Source organism: Phoxinus phoxinus, assembly GCF_949152265.1.
Source record: "Phoxinus phoxinus genome assembly, chromosome: 19".
Lineage (NCBI taxonomy): Eukaryota > Metazoa > Chordata > Actinopteri > Cypriniformes > Leuciscidae > Phoxinus > Phoxinus phoxinus.
In genome coordinates this window covers 30507398-30531289 of record NC_136894.1, presented here as the reverse complement: position 1 = coordinate 30531289, position 23892 = coordinate 30507398, and the positions used below count along the sequence as shown (strand labels likewise).

Genomic DNA, 23892 nt, shown 5'->3' with positions numbered 1-23892 from the left:
AATCATTATTGCACAGGACAAACATGGGAAAGAACGAAACAAGAAAATAAAATAAGATAGGACATGAATGTGTTGTCAAAGTTTATATAGTCTTTGGTATTGTTTAGTAAACACTTTGATCATTATAATTGTTTAAAGCACGTAGGCTATGTATCAAAAATGTTTTTCTGATTAACTTTTTCAACAGTAGCTGCATGCCGCATTTAAAATACCTCAAAACTACAAACCTTTAATTTCATGGGTTCTGTAGCTAACAGACGGTCTCCTAACGTTCTCTCAAAGTTACGAACAAACGTTTTTCCAAATCTTAACAATTGGTTCAAAAGTAGCCTATCTGTTCTTTTACAATGTTCTCAAAACATTTACAAATCGTTAATGGAACTTTTTTTCCTGAAATGTAAGCGTTTTAGTTTTATGTTCGTCTAACATTTTTTAATATTAGTCTGTAGTTTCAGAACGTTCAGAGAACATTTAAAACAACATTCCCCTCAGGTTTACAAAACGGAATGTGAATGGAATTTGAACTGGACGTTTAGAGAACATTCAGAAATAACATTTTCAATAGGCTGCTAAGTGGGAACGTTTAGCAGAACGATCTTGGAAGATGATTTTGTTAGTTCAGATTCAAAACTCTCTGATATGCTGCCCTCTCCTGGTTACAATCAGAACTCAATACAGAATCAATATGCGCGTTTATAAAAGAGAAGAAACAGAAAGCCAAAGCTGTTAACATTTTATTCTTATTTTCATTTCCCTCAACATTCCGACAGTTTGTTTGCACCATGAAAGAAGGAGGGATGTGAAAAGTTGAAATACTGATTAATTCTAGATTAAGGAAATAGGACCAGAAGAAGTTTCGCATTATGGATTCAAAAATCAAAGGTACTGACCTAAAGTAAACTAAACACAAACTTATTCAGACGGACAGAAAGAGCGTGGTGTTAAGTAAACGAGTCAAATAACACAATAATGAGCCTCATGTACAAAGAAAAGACGTGTTTCCACTGAAAATAATGACCATGACATTTAAATATGACACAGAACCAGTTATATATATTTGCTCTGAAATGGGAGAGTCGTCCCTGAGATGGCAGTCCTTTATTGTTTTATTGAGTGTAAAGCTCTAGAACTGATTCTTCAAAACAACCTAAACCTTCTAACCGGAGTCATCGCTGTCCTTTCTGCCTTGAGCTGAAGAAAACAACAGAATATTTCATGTGAACTTAGTCTATTAAAACTGGAGAACTTTTGTGTTTCTGGTTCTAAAAACACCAAAATTAAATAGCAAACATTTTAAGTGCAAATGGATGAATATGTTGTGTATCTTTATTGAAATGAACTGAAACATTACTGAGGTTTGGCAGTGAAATGTTCTTGGATCTGCAGCGTCCTAACACAGAATAACAGCATTATAATATCTTTATAATCAGCAGATCTGGCAACCCTTTGAGCAGTTAACAGTATGTTTCACATATTAATTAAATATATTAGCAACTCAAAGACACATAAATTAAATCTTTAATTATATTTATTAATATGATTCCTGTAAACACTGTGAAATATATCCATATACTGCTCACATGAGAGACTGTAAATACATGAGAGACTGTACAGTACAGTATACATGATCCTACTGTTGGTTACTTTTAGTAGGACTCTGACTTAGAGGTCTTCAGGTGAACCCGTTGACCCGTTGACCCGGGACCCGACCCGGGACCCGTACGGGTTCGGGTCTATATTTTAAATGATCAGCCGGGTCCGGGTCGGGTCGAATCTATTACTTCGGGTCCCGGGTCTGTTTAACATTGTGTGTAATACCCGTGCGAGTCATCAAATCTCAAAAATGCGTCTTGTCACACTCATATTTAATATATTTTAAATCAGTAACATAATCTGAGGTGAACTGTCACATGAATGTTTACTTTGACACTCAAAATAAATTGCGTTAAAAAGCATATTTTAGGTTGATCCATCCAGCTAGCGCGCATTTGCAGTCAAGCGCGTGTCATGTTTCTATGGCAACCAGTTACCAGAAGCAGAGCTTCAGTGAGGGACAGCCAAACCGCGCTTTAGATTTTACAATGTCAATTAATCGTTTTGTTCAATCTTAAAGTTTTAGTGGTCAGATTCAGACTCGATGATGCAGAGCAGAGAGCACGGAGATGATAAATAACGTCAGCGCAGCGGCCATGGCACTGAACGAGCAATCGTTATTATAGTTCAAAAAGGCAAACAGCCAAAAGTTATTGTGCGAGTTAGCAGCTAACTCGTTTAATTTGTCATCCGTCACCGTGAGTCCGTGACATCATGTGGACTTTTGAAGCTGAAATAACAAGGATTAAGCTTGGACTTGGTGGAATAACGAGAGGAATAACATGGATAACTTTCTTGTCGGAGCCGAAGGATTGTAATGCATCACAGCCAGTCAGGTAACGTAACGTTACAAGGAAAGGATGGAGAGACTACTAACTTTACGCTGCTACGGCTCCTTAAATTAGGTAAGACAAAAAGTTGTAAATTTTCGCAACAGGTTTATTGACTTGTAATAGCAGTTTAAGGTGGAAAATGTGACAATCGGGTCCAGTCGGGTCTGTGTCTTCCCGGCAGTTTCGGGTCCAGCTTACAAAAAATGTATCGGGTCTGCACGGGTCCGGGTCCAGCTTTTGAAATAATAGTCGGGTCCGGGTCGGTTCGGTGTAGCAAATTACGGGTCCCTTCCGGTTCGGGTAAGAATTTTTGGACCCGTGAAGACCTCTACTCTGACTACACAATATAGGTGATTTCAACACTCAAGCAATAAAAGCCACAAACCTTTAATTTCATGAATTCTTTAAAAGTTTGTGGCTCTCAGGTTCATGCTGCCCTCTGCTGGTTAAAATAAGAAGTCAATACAGTATCAATATGTTCCATTGATAAAAGCTCTTGAATGACACAAGATAAATAAACCTCTAACTTAATACAGTCTGGTTTGGTTCATCTCTGCTCCGATTAAGAGAAAACAATAAATATACAGTAAAATCTTTCAAACCGCTTATGAAAAGGTGCCTGTAGGCTACATGACAGGCAGAAAGATAACTCTACTGCATACCGTAAAAAATACTTTTAGGCTAAACTATAAAAATACAATATGTTTACAATTGTTTATAGCACATAAAGAAACCCGCAAAAAATACAATTTGAATACATTGAATATAAGATTGTGCAGGCAGGCACCATGTCATACAGAAAAGAGTGCAATGTGCCGATAAAGTATTTTAGAGCCGTGCAAAACTAGAAAAGTTGCCTTTCCAAATGTCACTATAAAATGCAACAGTTTATTTATTACTCTAATGACTTTTCCTGGCCTCAAAAACAGTACTTTATTCCCCCTGGTATGTACAGGTTTCCATAACTCAGTATGAGTCAGTAAAATAATATTAGAATAATAACATTAAAGTAACAGCCTGCTGTGTGCTGACTAAATTTAGTGTCTAGTTTCCTCAAAGTCGACATGAAACGGAAGTTGAGATAATCTTTTCTTCCATATTGAGATGAATATCTGAGAGAAACACTTCTGGAAAAAGAACAAATGTGGGCGGGGCTTGATTTCGTCTGTTAGGAATTGATTGGATGGTGGTGGTTTGCTATTGGCTGATCTCATGTGAGTGACAGGTTGCTCCGCCCTCATCATCAGAGAAGAGAAGAGATGCACATGAATTTAAAAAAGGCCCGCTCAGAAAAAGCTGAATTAGAAGAAACGGAGAGCTGGTGTGTGTCGGTGTGGTGTATATTGTTACGTAACATGGCCATTATGTTTCCTGACCACATATCCTCATAAGACAGTGTCTGATGAAAACTGTGTTGACGTTGTGGAAACCTCCTATGACTGTGATGTTCAGGTGTCCACATACTTTTGGGATTGATGATGAAGATGATGATGAAGATGACGAAGATGATGATGAAGATGACGAAGATGATGATGAAGATGATGAGGGCCTTCCTGTAGCTCAAACAGTAGAGCGTTGGCGCTTGCAGGGAAAGCAAGAATTGATAAGAATGTAAAATGTGAAGCTTGAAATGCAATGTAAGTCGCTTTCGATAAAAGCGTCTGCCAAATGCATAAATGTAAAATGATGATGAAGATGATGGTGATGATGAAGATGTAACATCTGATTCAACCAGAACAGACCATGAGCAACTGCCTGATCTTCTGACTGGAGTCACTGGTGTCTTTTCTGTCTTAAACTGAAAAACAAACAAACAAACAAACTGTTCATTTACAGTCATTAAAAACTGCAAAAGTTCTCTTTTTATAACACCAATATCAAATAGAAAACTATTCAAATGTAAATTACTGACAGATTATTATTGTAATTTATATTTTGTTGAAATTACTGAAACATTACCGAGGTTTGGCAGTGAAATGTTCTTGGATGTGCAGCGTCCTGAAACACAGAATAACAGCATTGTGTGTGTTTAGGCCTATATATATATATATATGTGTGTGTATATAAACCCAAATCATTTGAAGAGAAACTACAGAACTTACTTGGCGGTGGTAACAGCAGGGCATTCTGGGTAATGGTGTTTTGATCGGTGTCTTCTCTCTCCATGGCTGCAAAAAAACTAATTTCACATCCAGTGTCTTTCTGACTAAAACTATAAATAGAATAAAAATCAAATCAACATAAACCCATCTTAACTCACCAAAGTCAGGCACAGAGATGTTCTTGGAGCCCATCATCGCACCTGTGAAAGTCATGAAGGAGTGAGTGAGATGAAGAACCAGCGTCAGATAAGAGATGAACTCAGATGTTCATGTGTGTGTGTGTGTGTGTGTGTCTGACCTCGAGCTGCTGCTGGAGTCGCTTCAGTTTCACACAGACTCTGAGTGTCATGATCCTCCTCAGCTGCAGAGAACGAGAGGAAGAGTGAACAAACACTGAGTGTGTGTGTGTGTGTGTGTGTGTGTGTGTGTGTGTGTGTGTGTGTGTGAGAGAGTGTTCAGGACCTACTGTCCTTCTCAGCTGCAGAGAACGAGAGGAAGAGTGAACAAACACTGTGTGTGTGTGTGTGTGTGTGTGTGTGTGTGTGTGTGTGTGTGTGTGTGTGTGTGTGTGAGAGAGAGTGTTCAGGACCTACTGTCCTTCTCAGCTGCAGAGAACGAGAGGAAGAGTGAACAAACACTGTGTGTGTGTGTGTGTGTGTGTGTGTGTGTGTGTGTGTGTGTGTGTGTGTGTGTGTGAGAGAGTGTTCAGGACCTACTGTCCTTCTCAGCTGCAGAGAACGAGAGGAAGAGTGAACAAACACTGTGTGTGTGTGTGTGTGTGTGTGTGTGTGTGTGTGTGTGTGTGTGTGTGTGTGTGTGTGTGTGTGTGTGAGAGAGAGTGTTCAGGACCTACTGTCCTTCTCAGCTGGCAACTATAAATAGAATAAAAATCAAATCAACATAAACCCATCTTAACTCACCAAAGTTAGGCAGAGAGATGTTCTTGGAGCCCATCATCGCACCTGTGAAAGTCATGAAGGAGTGAGTGAGATGAAGAATCAGCGTCAGATAAGAGATGAACTCAGATGTTCATGTGTGTGTGTGTGTGTGTGTGTGTGTGTGTCTGACCTCGAGCTGCTGCTGGAGTCGCTTCAGTTTCACACAGACTCTGAGTGTCATGATCCTCCTCAGCTGCAGAGAACGAGAGGAAGAGTGAACACACACTGAGTGTGTGTGTGTGTGTGTGTGTGTGTGTGTGTGTGTGTGTGTGTGAGAGAGTGTTCAGGACCTACTGTCCTTCTCAGCTGGCTAAAACTATAAATAGAATAAAAATCAAATCAACATAAACCCATCTTAACTCACCAAAGTTAGGCAGAGAGATGTTCTTGGAGCCCATCATCGCACCTGTGAAAGTCATGAAGGAGTGAGTGAGATGAGAACCAGCGTCAGATAAGAGATGAACTCAGATGTTCATGTGTGTGTGTGTGTGTGTGTGTGTGTGCAGGGGCGCCGCCAGGAATTTTGGGCCCCATGACAAAAAAATCGAATTGGGCCCCCTCTGCGCAGCTGTTGTCACCAAATCTCTAGGACCTAACTGTCCCATCAAAAGCTTTACATAACTCTAATCAAAGCCTTGCAACTGTCTTGCTTCTTGTAGTTCAATACTAGTACTAGCACAATATTTACTGCTGGTGATTTGTAAATACAAGTCTGCATACATTATGCAGTTCACTATTTGATGCCAGATTAAAAGCCACCATAAAAATGTCCTTAAAGCAACAGTATGTAAACATTTTTACCTTAAAATAATGTTTCCAAAATAGTTTCAGTGGTTCATCAAGTTGTAACAGGGTGAAAGGCACTTATGCCTCCGCTTTGCGTCTCTATATTTGTTATTACCACAGATCAGATATTATTTGCCAGATCGGGTCGTGTTTCTGTAGTTCGAATAAGACATAAGAAACTACAAATTTGACTTGCTTTACGGCAAGCGTTACAATAGTCATTATTTTGTTTTTCGTCGTTTCTGATGTCGCAATACATCATACTTTCATAAAATTATGCAACATACTCTACCTTGTTTGTGGACATCGTTCATTCCAAAGCTTCTCAAATAAATTGCCCCTCCATGATGGGAATAATATAGTCTGTATTATAGATGTCATTTAACGGCCAAAATACAATCTAAATGAACGCATCAAACTGGATTATTTTAATATTGTCTGTAATTTATATGCAGGTTGAGGTAAACTACTCATTGTTTCTAACTGCATCCAGTACAGACAGGAGTTTTGTTTTTATGTCATAATGGTCACATTATGAGAAAATTATTTGTGTTTGATTTCTGTCATTAATAAATATTTATGGTAATATTTTTTTTACCTTTTTGTTATGGTAAAAAAAGAGCAATAGATTAGAGACAGAGAACCACACATAGTCTCCCTGTAATGATGCTAAGTCATTACCACAGTGTTGCTCACCTTCTTTACTGGGACAGGGAGGGGTGCTGCAGTTATGGGGAGACTGGGGTGCTGGTGACTCCTCTGTTGTTAAGTCTGCTAAAAGGGGCATGGACAATGATTTAATGTGAATATCTTGCTAAAAGTTTCCCTGCACTGATTAAATGTTGATAAAATATAGGCTTACTAGCTAACACTAGCCTGCAGCTAGCTAGCTTATTTCACTATGGACAACAGGTTAATAATACCACTCACAGACTAACGGCTACCCACCTTTCTTGGTGAAAAACTGGGATACAGAAATACACCCTTTTTTTCGTCTTTCCTCTCTCTCCTTTCTCTCTTTCCTTTTCTGAAAACCAGATTTTATTTTGCTTCTCAACATTATGATCTCTCTGTATTTCTAGCGTGCCGTGACTGTCTGCAACTAACTAATCACCGCGTCCGTCACTGATCATGAGTGCGCTAAGGCAGGACCAAACCATTTCATGCAGATACAGGGGGGTGGTCGGTCAATATTGATGTTTTATTTTTTGGTCAATGGGGATATTTCAAAATAAGTAAAATCAAAGACATCATTCATTTTATTATTATTTGAACTATACTCAATGATGATAATTTATATAGTGTATAATATAATAAAACAATTTTGTTTTAGTTTTTACCTATTTGTTGGGGCCCCTGTCAGTCAGGGGCCCTTGGAATTGTCCTAACTTTTCCCCCCTATACGGCGCCCCTGTGTGTGTGTGAGAGAGTGTTCAGGACCTACTGTCCTTCTCAGCTGCAGAGAACGAGAGGAAGAGTGAACAAACACTGTGTGTGTGTGTGTGTGTGTGTGTGTGTGTGTGTGTGTGTGTGTGTGTGTGTGTGTGTGTGTGTGTGTGTGTGTGTGTGTGTGAGAGAGAGTGTGTTCAGGACCTACTGTCCTTCTCAGCTGGCTAAAACTATACATAGAATAAAATCAAATCAACATAAACCCAACTTAACTCACCAAAGTTAGGCAGAGAGATGTTCTTGGAGCCCATCATCGCACCTGTGAAAGTCATGAAGGAGTGAGTGAGATGAAGAATCAGCGTCAGATAAGAGATGAACTCAGATGTTCGTGTGTGTGTGTGTGTGTGTGTGTGTGTGTGTGTGTGTGTGTCTGACCTCGAGCTGCTGCTGGAGTCGCTTCAGTTTCACACAGACTCTGAGTGTCAGGATCCTCCTCAGCTGCAGAGAACGAGAGGAAGAGTGAACAAACACTGAGTGAGAGTGTGTGTGTGTGTGTGTGTGTGTTCAGGACCTACTGTGAACATCCTCCATACTGGGATCTGTGGGATCTTCTTCTTCTGAATCAGTGTTTAAAGCAGCTTCACATCTTTCTGGTCCTGATGGAGTTCAGAATAAATTAAATGATGGTTATTAAACATGTTCATGCATTTAGTCATCAGCTGTACAGTGACAGTAAACCAAACGTTTTTAAATGCAGAGTTTAATTTACGGGCCTTTTAGCAATTCTGACTCCCTTATTTCCTCCGGGAGTTCTGGTTTCATCTGTGTTTTATGAAGAGCTGCAGAATCACATAAAATAATAAATAACACAGATGCTCAGTCCATAAGAGAGACATACGGAGACATTGTGTTGTGCTTTAATAACTTCTAGAAGAGTCAGACTCACCTGAGAGTGGCACTAGTGATGGATCCTTCAGTGTGTCCCACTTTCCTGAAATGTTAAACATTAGAACAGTCATTCTCTTCTTCTATCCGTATTTATGACTTTAAGGGATTTAAATGGTATTGGATATATTTACCATACTTTTTAAGTAGATTAAATGTGAGGAAAATTAAGAAAACAAAAATACAAGATCCAATGACTGGAAACCACAGCGACGGTAAGCTGGTTTTCCGCTCTCGATTCACTATAACTGTCACAGAACAAAAAATCCATTATTTGTCAAGTTTTGGTCCAAAATCACACATAACTGATAATGGTCATTATGATGGCTTCGCTGATATCGGCCACAGTTTGGAGCTCTTCAGTACTTTTACTATTTTATTTGCTTGTCATATTCTAGGTGATTTTATTCTGATGATTATGATCCATGATTCATCATCAAGTATTAGTTTAGTTTAGGAATGCACCGATACCACTTTTTCCAGAACAAGTTCGACCTTCGTTTTTGGTATTGCAGATACCGAATAGCCTACCGATACCTGTATTTTTACTGCATATATAATTTTTAAATGTATATTGGGTAGAGAAAACAAAACAATAAATCATTACTGTATAAATTAAATATAGATGTATCTTTATAAAGTTACAAAAGTTATTAAGTCAAGAGCAGTTTGATTAACAAATCAGGGTGTGTGTGTGTGGGGGGGGGCTTCATAAATCAAGTAACAGTTCATGTTTTACATTCATATACAATTTAACTTTTAATCCAAATGACACGTGTGCTGAGTGAACGATCAGCAATCAAGAGCATTCAACATTTCAACTCTCTCTCGTCAGTTAACGTTAATGATAAGCTACATGCCTACAGGCTTTCTTTGCCATTGACATCCGACTGAACTAACTTTGACGTCTGTTAAAAAGGGATGCGCTCGAGAAGCTTGCGCACCACAGCTATATATGTGTTACTATATTTCGTTTCATATTCCACTAATTAGATGCATTTACTTCATAGACAGCCTTCTTTTTTATACCCCTTAATACTCTCTGTTGTCAGTGTTTCTTTGTCTGGACATAAACTGGTGCCTAGTATCGGAGCATTTTTATGAGTACGAGTAAGAGGACATGAGCCCAGTATCGAGCCTGAAACTGGTATCAGTGCATCCCTAGTTTAGTTATACTGGTGCAAAATCAAATGTAGCACGTACAATGAAGTGTTCATATGAAACCATAAAGCAAAACACAGGTCAGCCAAACAGCAGTACCATTTATAGTTTCACCCTCAGTACTATAAGAACAATCCAAGCAATAATCCCAGAAATCTTCTATTCTTCCTGTCTGGTGCGTCACCACACACTCATATCCCTCAGACGGCAGGATCTCCAGGATCTCCAGGCTCTTCTTCAGCTGAAAGGATCCGTCTGCGTTCGGTCGGATTCCCTCTGAGTTCAGCTGATCATCAGGGAACGGCGTCTGATCGTGTCGGATCTCCATCTGCACATGTTCAGGGTAGAAGCCTGTGGCCAAACACACCAGCAGAGACGGGCCTGAAGATCCAGACGCTTTTACAAGAGTGTGAACCCGAGGACGAGCTGCAGGACAGACAATGAAGATAATAAACCTGCATGAAAGAAAGCATTACAATAATAACCAGAGATTCTGATGTAAACTCACATTCCGTGATGATCTTTCCCTCTCGCTGAAGTTCAGTGAATCTGGTTAATGTTTCCACACATTTCCTCTCCAGGCTGGAAACCGATTCTCTGTCCCAGATGATGTCATGGTCGAGGACTAAAGGCTTCCAGTGCATTGAGAGGTCAAAGGTCAAGGTCTGGCCATCATAGGCGTATTCATCAAAGCCATGAAGAAACATTACTGAACCATTAGAGTGACGTTCAACCGCACAGCCGTGCCTCCACTGAAGAACATGAAGATCTAGAGAAACACAGAAGATTAAGACCAGAAGATACAATTCACTAAATGTGACAGTGATATTACTCTAATAAATTACAGAGGAATAAAATTTGATTAAAGAGATTAGCTTTTTTAATGAAAAAAAGTGGTCATGTCAAAGTGATTTTCCTACATGGCAGGTCAAATTAATTTCTCAAAACTAACTTAATTTGCCATCTTTTTCCCTATAGGTTAATGCTAGATAAAAACAAATATCTTAAAAAATGTGGAAACAAGTAAATATATTAAAGGCTGTCATATTGTGCATCCTTAAGCATTATTACAATATTATGGGAAAATGTTAATGGATAATTACCCGTGTCCCGTGTGCTGTTCTCAGTCCTCTCGTGTTCCATCAGTGTTTTAATGTTGCTCTGAAGCCACTGTTGTTTATAATGCAGATCATCACTTTCATTAAAGAGTCTCTCAGATTCCTCACACAACTGAGTCATGAAATCTGCTTTATTCACACGATTACACAAACTCATCTGTGTGGCATCGAGTTCGACTGAGTTGTAGGATTCATACACTTCTCCAGATTTCGATATTACACTGTACATGTAGTATAGAGAATACATTTCTGAAATTAGGAAAAAAGAAGAAAATTGTTTAAAAAAACAAAACAAAAAAAGTTTAAACGTAGCCTATACCTGCCCCCCAAAAATAGCTAAATCTTAAGGTAAATAAATGGATTAAACATGGTTACATAATTCTGTACGGAACTTTTCAGCATTCTCTCAACACACAAAACCCAAAAACACACTCTCTGAATGCGTATTATAATCCACTAGAGGGGAATGTAACGTTTCACAGAAAAATACGGAGGCATTGGTGTTTTCTTACCACTCTGAGAAGGCAACATAGCGGAAAGCAGGAGCAGAACTTTGACAGTGTCCATATTGCAGATTATTTGGCTTTCTCATACATCCGCATTTTTCCCGCATAGCAGCCTACATGTGGACGTAATTTTCCGTGTTTGCATTTAAAGCGGTAGAACTGATTATTGATTTTCTTCAATGGATTGGGTGTAGGCTAGCCTACGTGTGTTTTTTTTAGATGACCGCAAAAGATTGAATAACATCCTATTTTTTTTACAGTCTCTATAACTATAACACCGCATTCGTTTCTTTGCTCCTCTGGATTTGTGGATGTTTCTCCGGTTACCGCCTTTTTCGGCCGGCTTCGACTACTGTCTGCCATACAGAACCCGGTTTTGTTCATTAAATGTTCTGATCTGCCTTTGATTTTTATGGTTTATTTATTATACTTAAAATAAATTTGTATATTCGTTTATTTCGTTTTTTTTTTTTTTAAACTTTTTCACAAATGTATGACTTTTGGAAGTGCAATTTGATTAGCCTACCATAATGCAGTTTTAATAAAGTTGAATTAACGAAACCTTTCTGTCATTTTTACTGTTCAAAGTGTAGCTACACTTGCAGGTGTTGATTATAATTAGGCTAATTTACTGATAGCCCGATTAAATATTAATAGGACCTAAGGATAAACAATATTTAAAAAGTATATAATTATCTAAAATGCTAAATGGGGGATATCTAGGCATATCTATCAGCATACAAAAAAATAGTCAGACGATCGAGTCTCTGAATGTCGCGTAACAACGTTGCTACACACAGCCCTGTCGCGTCTATGTTGTGAGCACGTAGACAGCAACTTTGCCATAGCAGAAATGCAACGTGCCACAAACGTTGCCACAACGTAAATGTGTTTGCTGGGAGATAACTTACAGCGAAAATGACTCCATTACAAGTCACCAATTCCAATACGACTTGAGTAAAAGTCTTAAGAGTATCTGATTTTAACAGTATTTTACTCATATAAAGATGCACTAGTCCTCGACACCTAAGAGTACATGACAGTGGAAATAAGAGAGAAAAAAGAAGAAGAAAAAAGATTTGTAATATGAGAAATCGTGTTCATTTTCTAAAATCAAAATAAAGCACCTAAATATAGCAATAAATAAAGGTCAACATAACAGCCTCTTAAACATCTACAAACTCTCAAGTCTTAGTTTAGCTCAAGTGCACCAAAAGGCCATAAGTTAAACCAATATCCTTAAAACAATTATCAATCATCAATATAGTGGATACATAAAATAGTGTTAAGTTACATTAAATCGTCGAATTTGCACTAAATAAGCTGGTTTCAGCCTCATCACCGGCTGCATGTCATGTCCTTCTCATCTCCTAAATTCAGAAATACACTGTAAAAAAAATTGCTGCGATTATTTAGCACAACTTAAAATCCAACATTGTTTCAACTTTAAAAAGTATGTGTTCAAGCTTGACTTAAAATATTAAGTTTAGTTAACTTAAGTTTAGTTTGGTTAAGGTGGATATTTAAGTTATCTCAACAAATTTTAACTAATCGCAGCCACATTTTTTACAGTGTACCTGCTAAGGCTCTCGCATTCACTAAAGCCCATAGTGATGATGATGATGATACTGTAACAAACATTAAAGTTGTCATTGACTGGACACAGATCAGCACAGCTTTTTAAGGAGGACATTTTTAGTGTCAAGCAATGTCTACTTTTTCAGGAAACAAAAAGTTTAATTGTAGAGGCTTTTCAGAGGCTGCAGTAAAGCAGTGATTTTAAAGGGAAAGAGGAGAGCAGAACTTCACTTTGCAATGCATCTCTTTTGAACATAAACCAACATATTCATTTCACAAAGGACCTTTTGAAATCTATGATTTTACGAACAGGTGGTTATCAATACATTTCTAATACAAATAATGACTCATGCGTTTATTACACTCCTCCAGAGGTAGATGCAGTTCACCAGGATTGTCATGCAAGTAAAACAATAAAAGCAAATCATGTAAATAAATGTAGCGTCATTTTGCTGCTTCATTGAGGATGTGCTCAAATGTCCATCGGTGGATCTGATGTTTGACCTCCTGATGCTCCTGTAAATCTCTCTTATTAACGGCCACACGTTTATAATTAAAGGTATAAATGACTGTGATGTTCAGATTTCTTTTGGCTTTGTTGATGGAAGTAAAGCTCTAGATCTGATTCTTCAAAACAACCTGAACATCCTCGATCTTCTAACCGGAGTCATCGCTGTCCTTTCGGTCTTGAGCTGAAGAAAACAACAGAATTTCATTTGGACTGACAGCCATTTAAAACCGGAGAACTTTTGTGTTTCTGGCTCTAAAAACACCTAAATTAAATAGCAAACATTTCAAGTGCAAATGTATGAATATGTTGTGTATCTTTATTGAAATGAACTGAAACATTACTGAGGTTTGGCAGTGAAATGTTCTTGGATCTGCAGCGTCCTGAAACACAGAACAACAGCATTATAATATCTTTATAATCAGCAGATCTGGCAACCCTTTGAGTAGTTACAGTATGTTTCACATATTAATAAAATGTCATTTGAAGGAGAAACTATTAACATTACTTGGCGGTGGTAACAGCAGGGCATTCTGGGTAACGGTGTTCTGATCTGCGTCTTCTCTCTCCATGGCTGGAAAACACACATCTATAGATTCACATCTGTGTTTCTGCCAGACTAAAGCTACAAAACACAAGAACGTCTTAACTCACCAAAGTTAGGCACAGAGATGTTCTTGGAGCCCATCATCGCACCTGTGAAAGTCATGAAGGAGTGAGTGAGATGAGAATCAGCGTCAGATAAGAGATGAACTCAGATGTGTGTGTGTGTGTGTGTGTCTGACCTCGAGCTGCTGCTGGAGTCGCTTCAGTTTCACACAGACTCTGAGTGTCATGATCCTCCTCAGCTGCAGAGAACGAGAGGAAGAGTGAACACTGAGTGTGTGTGTGTGTGTGTGCGGTGTGTGTGTGTGTTTAGGACCTACTGTGATCCTCCTCAGCTGACAGAACGAGAGGAAGAGTGAACACACACTGTGTGTGTGTGTGTGTGTGTGTGTGTGTGTGTGTGTGTGTGTGTGTGTGTGTGTGTGTGTGTGTGTGTCAGTGTGCGTGTATGTGTGTCAGTGTGCATGTGTGTGTGTGTGTGTGTGTCAGTGTGCGTGTATGTGTGTCAGTGTGCGTGTGCGTGTCAGTGTGCGCGTGTGTGTGTGTGTGTGTGTGTGTGTGTGTGTGTGTGTGTGTGTGTGTTCGTTCAGGACCTACTGTGAACATCCTCCATACTGGGATCTGTGGGATCTTCTTCTGAATCAGTGTCTAAAGCAGCTTCACATCTTTCTGGTCCTGATGGAGTTCAGAATAAATTAAATGATGGTTATTAAACATGTTCACGCATTTAGTGACAGTATTTTTTTGTTTCATCCTGGCTTTTTAAGACTCACTTATTTCCTCCAACAATCCCAGTTCCCATTCCCAAGTTTCCAAGTCTACAAATTCACCTAAAAGAACGAATATTAACACTATTAACAATATTAACACAGTCAGTTTCCTCATATCATCTCATGTCACTTCAGTTTATCATCAGAGATCTGTGTAAAGATTTCAGAAGATTTACTTTTGCACGAAGAATAATTGTGTTTTGTATTGAGTGAGATGATGTTGAATGTGAACGGGACAAATTGATTTAGTTTTGCTTCTTAATATGGAGACAGATCAGACTCATTAATAATTCACGCAGAAAACCTGATTCACACATGCTTAGACAATTTCACATGCATGAAACCTAATTCACGTACACACAAAAAAAATTCACGTGCGTGGAAATTTTTTTTTTCCACAAAAAACATTTCACATGCGCAAAATACAATGATATATTCATAAAATACATTTCACAAATGCAAAACACAATTCGTAGATATACAACTGTGTGCAAAAACCTTTGAGTGTTTAAAATGTACGAGTTTATCCCTGAATGTGGATGTGCAATCGTCATTCACGTGTGAATCGCCTCGGATGTGTGTGTGAGTGTTTTTGAGACTTTCCTGGCAGAGCTCTTGACCCACGCGGGTCAGTCGTACTCTTTAGCCAATCAGATGCGAGCTTACCATTCAACCAATCATATATGGAATCCCCTGAGAGTGCATTCGAGGAGCACGGTTCTGCGCACCATTTGCGCAATACGGATTAATTAGAACGGAAATGAAGCCTCAATGAAGCTTTCAATCCAGCATGGCGAACGACCTTAATTGGTTGCTTCAGGTGTGTTTGATTAGGGTTGGAGATGAACTGTGCAGGACAGTCGATCGCCAGGAGCAGGATTGGGCACCCCTGGTGTAAACGATAAACCGTGTATACTCAGACTTTTATTAAATAAACTAAACTCGTACTCGTTCTTCGTTCGCCATGCTGGATTGAAAGCTTCATTGAGGCTTCATTTCCGTTCTAATTAATCCGTATTGCGCAAATGGTGCGCAGAACCGTGCTCCTCGAATGCACTCTCAGGGGATTCCATATATGATTGGTTGAATGGTAAGCTCGCATCTGATTGGCTAAAGAGTACGACTGACCCGCGTGGGTCAAGAGCTCTGCCAGGAAAGTCTCAAAAACACACACACACATCCGAGGCGATTCACACGTGAATGACGATTGCACGTCCACATTCAGGGATAAACTCGTACATTTTAAACACTCAAAGGTTTTTGCACACAGTTGTATATCTACGAATTGTGTTTTACATTGGTGAAATATATTTTATGAATATATAATTTTATTTTGCGCATGTGAATTGTTTTTTGTGGGGAAAAATTTTTTCCACGCACGTGAATTTTTTTGGTGTGTATGTGAATTAGGTTTCATGCATGTGAAATTGTCTAAGCATGTGTGAATCAGGTTTTCTGCGTGAATTATTAATGAGTCTGATCTGTCTCCATATCTTAATGATGTGTTGCTTTTTATGCTAAATAAATCGAACAATTAAAGAGAGTAAATAACATATCAGCACTCCGGATAAAAGTACAGTAAAGAATGAATTATTATTTCAAAAGTAATTATGATTTATGTTCATAAATATTAACTCTTACAGGCAGTCTCTTTAGTTCAATATTTTTCAACTGATGCAAATGTACCACAAATACACTGAGAAATAGTTTCTTAATATGGAAAGTGGATTGTACCATGTGTAAGCATGAGGTATACGTTTCATTTTTAAAAATATGCAACATGTTTTTCAAGGAAGTTGAAAGTCGCTCAGTGGTGTATATAAACTCAATCTTACTGTACACCTCTGAGAAACATATGATGGGGAGAGGATGGAGAAATGGGGAACAGAGAAATCTGGAATGAAGACCTCCTCACCTCTAGGGTTACAGTGCGAACGCCATGACGATTTCACTCTGTCTGACACATGTAAAAAAAAAAAAAAAAAAAAAAAAAATTAGACATCTCTTGAGATGTACAGATTTGATGAGAGATAAGTTGCAAGTATCTTGACTCATAAACAGCGTGTGCAATATATTTATCATTGGCACAGAATACTATTATATGACTAAATTCTATAATTGTTCTGAAAGACTAAACCAATTTTTTAGAAAAACAGCACAGAAATATCTGAATTTATCAAACTGACAAAAAGTTTCCTAAACTATAAAAATGTTATATACTGTACATGGACTTACCAAATGATATTCCTGAACAAAAGTCTGCCTTAAAGATAGAGAGAGGAGTGTTTAATGACACAGTTCTGTTCTCTGATTCACAACAAGACTGATCACATGATACACTGAGAAATAGTTTCTTAATATGGAAAGTGGATTGTACCATGTGTAAGCATGAGGTATACGTTTCATTTTTAAACATAAGCAACATGTTTTTCAAGGAAGTTGAAAGTCGCTCAGTGGTGTATATAAACTCAATCTTACTGTACACCTCTGAGAAACATATGATGGGGAGAGGATGGAGAAATGGGGAAAAGAGAAATCTGGAATGAAGATCTCCTCACCAGTGGCGTAAAGTGCCAATCCTGTGGCGGTTCCTCTCTGTCTGACACATGTAAAAAATTAAAATAATTAGACATATAATTAGAATAATGAACCATCACGGGCTTGGCCAATCCAAAACCATTAAAGAGAAGTAACGTTGATCTACTGGCGTCTTTAATGTTGGCAAAAGCAAAACCTACTAAAGTAAAACGGTTAAGTTAAGTTCCTGAGGGACATCCAAGAGGGCTACTGAATATATCTTTGAGTTGCATGTGAGGATTACGGCAAAATCCTAGATATTTAGCAATTGCCTCTGCTTCTGATCACCAGGACTGATCACTTGTGTCGGAGACCTGGGTAAGGAACTCGAAGCGATATAGTTTCCTGGTCTAAACGGGTAAAATATAAACAAGAGTTTAAGAGAATAATCAAACATTCGTTAATGTTTTAATGATGCCCAGATATCATTAAAACCCTTTCATTTATGGAGGCAGATGAAATAACGAGAAAATACATATGAGAATTGTGTTCCATTTAATCTTGTTTTGTTGCGTAAAAGGAAAGACAGTGACGCGCAAAGACCTTCCCCGCTGACCGACTGCCCTCATTGGTTCGAATTCAGCCGGACTTTACACAATGATGATCATACATTACATGTGTAAAATTGGCAGGTTATTTACAAGGAAAGGAATATTTTTCAACTGATGTAAATGTACCACAAATACACTGAGAAATAGTTTCTTAATATGGAAAGTGGATTGTACCATGTGTAAGCATGAGGTATACGTTTCATTTTTAAACATAAGCAACATGTTTTTCAAGGAAGTTGAAAGTCGCTCAGTGGTGTACATAAGCTCAATCTTACTGTACACCTCTGAAACATATGATGGGGAGAGAGGATGGAGAAATGGGGAAAAGAGAAATCTGGAATGAAGACCTCCTCACCAGTAGGGTTACAGAGCCAAAGCTGTGGCTGTTTCTCTCTGTCTGACACATGTAAAAATAATAATAATAATTAGACATCTCTTGGCAAAATATCAGGTGTAGCTTCCGTGATTCAACAATAATGGGGAAAAGCATGATTTTCAACTCTACACCGGTAACTGTATACTTCCTGTCAGTCATTCTGCCCTTCTATTCATCCTATATAAAGGACTTACAGAAATAATACTCACTTCGACGTTTAACACATTTTCTCAGAAGATAAAAAACAAGAAGAATGATGGCGAGAACAACTAAAGCAACTATAAATCCAGTGAGCACCGGCAGCAGGACACTCGCTTCATCTGTCACAGAAAAACAAAAGATTTAGTTCAGTTGAAGCAGACGTAACAGTAATGAAGTGATCTTGTGAACATTAACTGTGATGAACGGTTACCCCAGCTGACGATGAGCGGGTCAGTCAGAGTCTGGTGCGTCACCACACACTGGTACTGTGATCTCTCAGACGGCAGGATCTCCAGGCTCTTCTTCAGCTGAAAGGATCCGTCTGCGTTCGGTCGGATTCCCTCTGAGTTCAGCTGATCATCAGGGAACGGCGTCTGATCGTGTCGGTGTCGGATCTCCATCTGCACATGTTCAGGGTAGAAGCCTGTGGCCAAACACACCAGCAGAGACAGGCCTGAAGATCCAGACGCTTTTACAAGAGTGTGAACCCGAGGACGAGCTGCAGGACAGACAATGAAGATAATAAACCTGCATGAAAGAAAGCATTACAATAATAACCAGAGATTCTGATGTAAACTCACATTCCATGATGATCTTTCCCTCTCGCTGAAGTTCAGTGAATCTGGTTAATGTTTCCACACATTTCCTCTCCAGGCTGGAAACCGATTCTCTGTCCCAGAGGATGTCATGGTCGAGGACTAAAGGCTTCCAGTGCACTGAGAGGTCAAAGGTCAAGGTCTGGCCATCATAGGCGTATTCATCAAAGCCATGAAGAAACATTACTGAACCATTAGAGTGACGTTCAACCGCACAGCCGTGCCTCCACTGAAGAACATGAAGATCTAGAGAAATAGAAGATAAGACCAGAAGATACAATTCACTAAATGTGACAGTGATATTACTCTAATAAATTACAAGTGGAGGACAGCTGTGCTGTCTAGGAAACTGAGCATAATTTTAGTAATGTACCCAAAATATTTAGAAACAGTCCATCACATTTGCCTTGTTGTTTTTAGAGAAAAACACATCTTAAATCTTCACTGATAGTACAGCAACACACGGGTGTCAAAAAAGGCAAGTGATTTTCTTATATATGCGCATGCATATAAATATTATAACAAAATGTTGAAAACTGATCTCATTCAAATACTCTGAATCTTAAATTTGTTGTTCAATTGGTTTAAGAAAATATGAATAATATGCAACCAAATTAGACTTTCAAATCAGTTTGTTTGTTCTTCTCATATCTGTTAATTTTTACTGGAAGTGAAAACCACTCTTGCATTCCTCAATTATTCAAATGACTTGACATGGCACATCTTACCCCCAAACCGACCCATAAACATAATTACCCGTGTCCCGTGTGCTGTTCTCAGTCCTCTCGTGTTCCATCAGTGTTTTAATGTTGCTCTGAAGCCACTGTTGTTTATAATGCAGATCATCACTTTCATTAAAGAGTCTCTCAGATTCCTCACACAACTGAGTCATGAAATCTGCTTTATTCACACGGTTACACAAACTCATCTGTGTGGCATCGAGTTCGACTGAGTTGTAGGATTCATACACTTCTCCAGAGATCAGAGGTTTAGATACGGCGCTGTATGTGTAGTGTAGAGAGTGCATTTCTGACATGAAGAAAAAAAAACTTGTTCAAACAAGAAAAATGTCATGCATGTCCACAGTTTAACCTAAATCGGTAACACTTTAAAATGAGGTCTCGTTTGTTAATGTTAGTAAAAAAGAGCATGAATAAATAAATAAAAGCGAGATAAAGTCAAGTGCTTTCGGTCACATGCGACCTTTCATTTGCTTTTTTCCTAGTAAAAGCACTTGAATTTATCTCGCTTTTATTTATTTATTAATGCTCTTGGCATTGAGAAAGGTTTAGTTTCTATTTAAGGTTTTTTTTTTTTTTTTTTTTTACTTGTGGTCTCGGTCTGTTGTGTAGAGTTAGTTCTGAAATTCTCTGAATGTTTATTAAAGTTTATTTGTATATATTTCATCCTGTGTCACGCATCTTTCTCTGTGGATTATACTAGTCACACTATCCGAGACAATTACTGACAGGAAATAATTTATTTTACTGCAAAAATGTGTACAAAAAAAAATAAAATAAAAAATTAGGGCTGTTAATCGCGATTAATCGCATCCAAAATAAAAGTTTGTGTTTACATAATATATGTGTGTATTGTGTATAGTTATTTTCTATATATAAATACACACACATGCATGTATATATTTAAGAAAAATTTGTTATTTATATATAAAATATTTGGTAACACTTTACAATAAGGTTCATTTATTAAACATTATTTAATGTATTAACTAACATGAACAATACATTTGTTACAGTATTTATGAATCTTTGTTAATGTTAGTTAATATGAATAAAGCTGTTCATTGTTTATTCATGTTAGTTCACAGTGCATTAACTCATGTTAACAAGATTTTAATAAAGTATTAGTAAATGTCGAAATTAACATTAACAAAGATGAATAAATGCTGTATAAGTGCAGTTCATTATTAGTTAACGTTAACTAATGTAGTTAACTAATGAACCTTATTGTAAAGTGTTACCAAATATTTCTATATTTGATATCACATATTCTAATATAAATTATATAAAAATATATATGCAGTATATAAATGCAAATATTTCTCAAATATATACATGCATGTGTATGTATTTATATATACAAAATAATTATACACAGTACACACACATATATTATGTAAACACAAACTTTTATTTTCAAATGCGATTAATCGTTTCACAGCCCTAATAAAAATACTTTTGAAGAATTGATTAAGTGTAGTTAATGTTAATTTAAACATTACTAATACATTATTAAAATCAAAAGTTGCATCTGTTAATATTACTTAGCACAGTTATATTTTTACTTACAGAAACAAAGATGAATAAATACTAATATTGACTTGTTCATGTAAACTATGCAACCTTATTGCAGTGTTACTGCAGTGTACATATAATAGGCTATATGCTAACAGAGGATAGACCACTAGAATATCATGCACTTTCTCAACTGATCTAACTAACTGAACTAATTCTCTTTAACTAACTAACTGATCTAATTAACTGAACTTACTAACTATTCTCTTTTTGTTATCAGGTAGCGGTTTCAACAAGAGGGGTAAATGTTTGGCAGGGAGTTGAAATAGGGACAACACCCGGTAACAGGTACAGAGTGATCACACTAGTCAGAAGAACTGGACTTTGAGAGTCAGACATTCTCAGGTATGGCTCAGATCACCTATAGTGTGTATAAGAACACCTTTGTAGGACATTATTGTGAAGTTTTACCCCTAAACTTGATCAATTTAAAGGTAAAATCAAACACACTGGACCAAATTTTCTGCATTCTCTCAGCACAGATCATTTTGAACCTTGTGAATAAATAATCTTTACACTCTAGACACATGTGCATGTAAGAAAATGAAAACAAAAGTCAAAAGAAGATTCCTTACCACTCTGAGAGAGAGATATAGCTGAGATCAGGAGGAGGACTTTGATTGAGGCCATTCCTGGTCTTTGGGTTTCAGCGTGAAACTGTAAAAAAACTCTACTCACAGACTCACAAATGTGAAAATAAAAATGATGCTGTGCAGGGTTGCCATGTCTGTGTAAGAAAAAACAAAACCAGCCCAACGACCATAAATATCCAAACTCAAAATGTTTTACAGTCACTGTTGTGCATTGTACTTACACAATCGTATTAGTCACCATATACGCAATGAAACGTTCACAGAATACACAGGAAAAGAGAAGTGTGTCACGAGTCATAAGTACAAGAATTACACAGGAAATTTTATCCAGTTTGTTTTTACCACATTTTCGGTCCGCCGGGAAACAAAGCGCAGACGTGTGATTGCGGAAGAAAAACTGTTGTGCTTACATGAGTGACAATGAGCATCAAGATCAGCTAAACGTAGAAAGTATGCGAGGCTCACGGCATAGACTCTTTAAGAGATGTCCAGGAGTTTTGTTTGAGGCACTTAGTGGAGACTTGTTGCACGCGGTCTGTTGTTGTGGGGACATTTCCACGCACCGAAACGTGACGCTGAACGAAATTACGAACTGTAATTGTTTGTGTGACATGTCGGTCAAACGGCCTTATGGGCGGGCCTTGGCCAAAGAAAGATGCTATGAATTCCAGACCTTCAGCCGTCAGTCTGAAGGTTATGGCAAGCCGTTTTAACATTTAATCATTTAAGCCTACTAGTATCTATTTTCATGCTACTAGTACTTATTCATTAGATACTAGTGCTTATTCTTTAGGTACTAGTGCCTATTCATACTAGTGCTTATTCTTTAGGTACTAGTGCCTATTCTTTAGGTAGTGCTTATTCTTTAGGTAATAGTACTATGGCAAGCCGTTTTAACATTTAATCATTTAAGCCTACTAGTATCTATTTTCATGCTACTAGTACTTATTTTTTAGATACTAGTATCTATTCCATTAAGTACTAGTACTTATTCATTAGATACTAGTGCTTATTCTTTAGGTACTAGTACCTTTTTAAAGATACTAGTACTTATTCATTAGATACTAGTACCTAATAAATAGATACTAGTACTTATTCATTAGATACTAGTACTTATTCAATAGATACTAGTACTTATTCAATAGATACTAGTACTTATTCAATAGATACTAGTACTTATTCATTAGATACTAGTACTTATTCAATAGATACTAGTACTTATTCAATAGATACTAGTACTTATTCATTAGATACTAGTACTTATTTAAATAGTGACTAGTCACTATTTTTTTGTTACTAGTAAAAAAAAAATGTTTTTGCCATTGACTTCTATGGGATCTGTCATTTAGATATCAACTATTCACATCTGACTAGTATCTATTCCAATTGTGACTAGTACATATATATTAGATACTAGTACTTATTCATTAGGTACTAGTACTTATTTTTTAGATACTAGTACCTTTTAATAGATACTTATGGCAAGCCGTTTTAACATTTAATCATTTAAGCCTACTAGTATCTATTTTCATGCTACTAGTACTTATTTTTTAGATACTAGTATCTATTCCATTAAGTACTAGTACTTATTCATTAGATACTAGTGCTTATTCTTTAGGTACTAGTGCATATTCATTAGATACTAGTGCTTATTCTTTAAGTACTAGTACCTTTTTAAAGATACTAGTACTTATTCATTAGATACTAGTACTTATTCAATAGATACTAGTACTTATTCATTAGATACTAGTACTTATTCATTAGATACTAGTACTTATTCATTAGATACTAGTACTTATTCATTAGATACTAGTACTTATTCATTAGATACTAGTACTTATTCAATAGAT

General features: G+C 37.4%; 1 protein-coding gene across 4 annotated transcripts; it reads right to left on the bottom strand.

The window, feature by feature from the left end:
* Window positions 1–1510: 1510 nt before the first annotated feature.
* LOC306987017 (patr class I histocompatibility antigen, alpha chain E-like) lies at window positions 1511–22678 on the bottom strand. Of its 4 annotated transcripts, XM_079590912.1 has the most exons (23): window positions 22385–22499; window positions 22025–22176; window positions 19891–20163; window positions 19120–19380; window positions 18750–19037; window positions 18547–18657; window positions 18317–18358; window positions 17392–17432; window positions 17069–17096; window positions 16749–16790; window positions 14837–14893; window positions 8217–8297; window positions 8077–8139; window positions 7919–7960; window positions 6949–7026; window positions 5831–5872; window positions 5597–5659; window positions 5449–5490; window positions 4827–4889; window positions 4687–4728; window positions 4529–4594; window positions 4386–4424; window positions 1511–4224 (listed from the first exon to the last, which is right to left on the bottom strand). In XM_079590912.1, the coding sequence occupies exons 2-23, from the start codon at window positions 22077–22079 to the stop codon at window positions 4220–4222; spliced, it is 1824 nt and encodes a 607-aa protein (XP_079447038.1). In that variant the 5' UTR covers window positions 22080–22176; window positions 22385–22499; the 3' UTR covers window positions 1511–4219. The 4 variants fall into 4 exon arrangements, with proteins under 4 accessions (XP_079447038.1, XP_079447039.1, XP_079447041.1 ...); XM_079590913.1 differs by lacking the exons at window positions 14837–14893; window positions 16749–16790; window positions 17069–17096; ... (6 more) ...; window positions 22025–22176; window positions 22385–22499 and adding exons at window positions 8415–8480; window positions 8588–8632; window positions 8721–8834; ... (2 more) ...; window positions 10851–11114; window positions 11378–11548; XM_079590915.1 differs by lacking the exons at window positions 1511–4224; window positions 4386–4424; window positions 4529–4594; ... (7 more) ...; window positions 8077–8139; window positions 8217–8297 and adding exons at window positions 12356–13641; window positions 13802–13840; window positions 13966–14031; ... (1 more) ...; window positions 14243–14305; window positions 14661–14738 and having other exon boundaries at window positions 22453–22678.
* Between the last annotated feature and the right edge of the window lie 1214 nt (window positions 22679–23892).

Bases quoted from the DNA above. Each gene is read 5' to 3' on its own strand.
- LOC306987017 (XM_079590912.1), bottom strand. From the start codon at position 22,079: ATGGCCTCAATCAAAGTCCTCCTCCTGATCTCAGCTATATCTCTCTCT. The intron at 7,961-8,076 runs GTCAGACACACA...TGACTTTCACAG, and splicing joins GACTCCAGCAGCAGCTCGAG to GTGCGATGATGGGCTCCAAG. The intron at 5,873-6,948 runs GTGAGCAACACT...TGACTTTCACAG, and splicing joins TCCCTGTCCCAGTAAAGAAG to GTGCGATGATGGGCTCCAAG.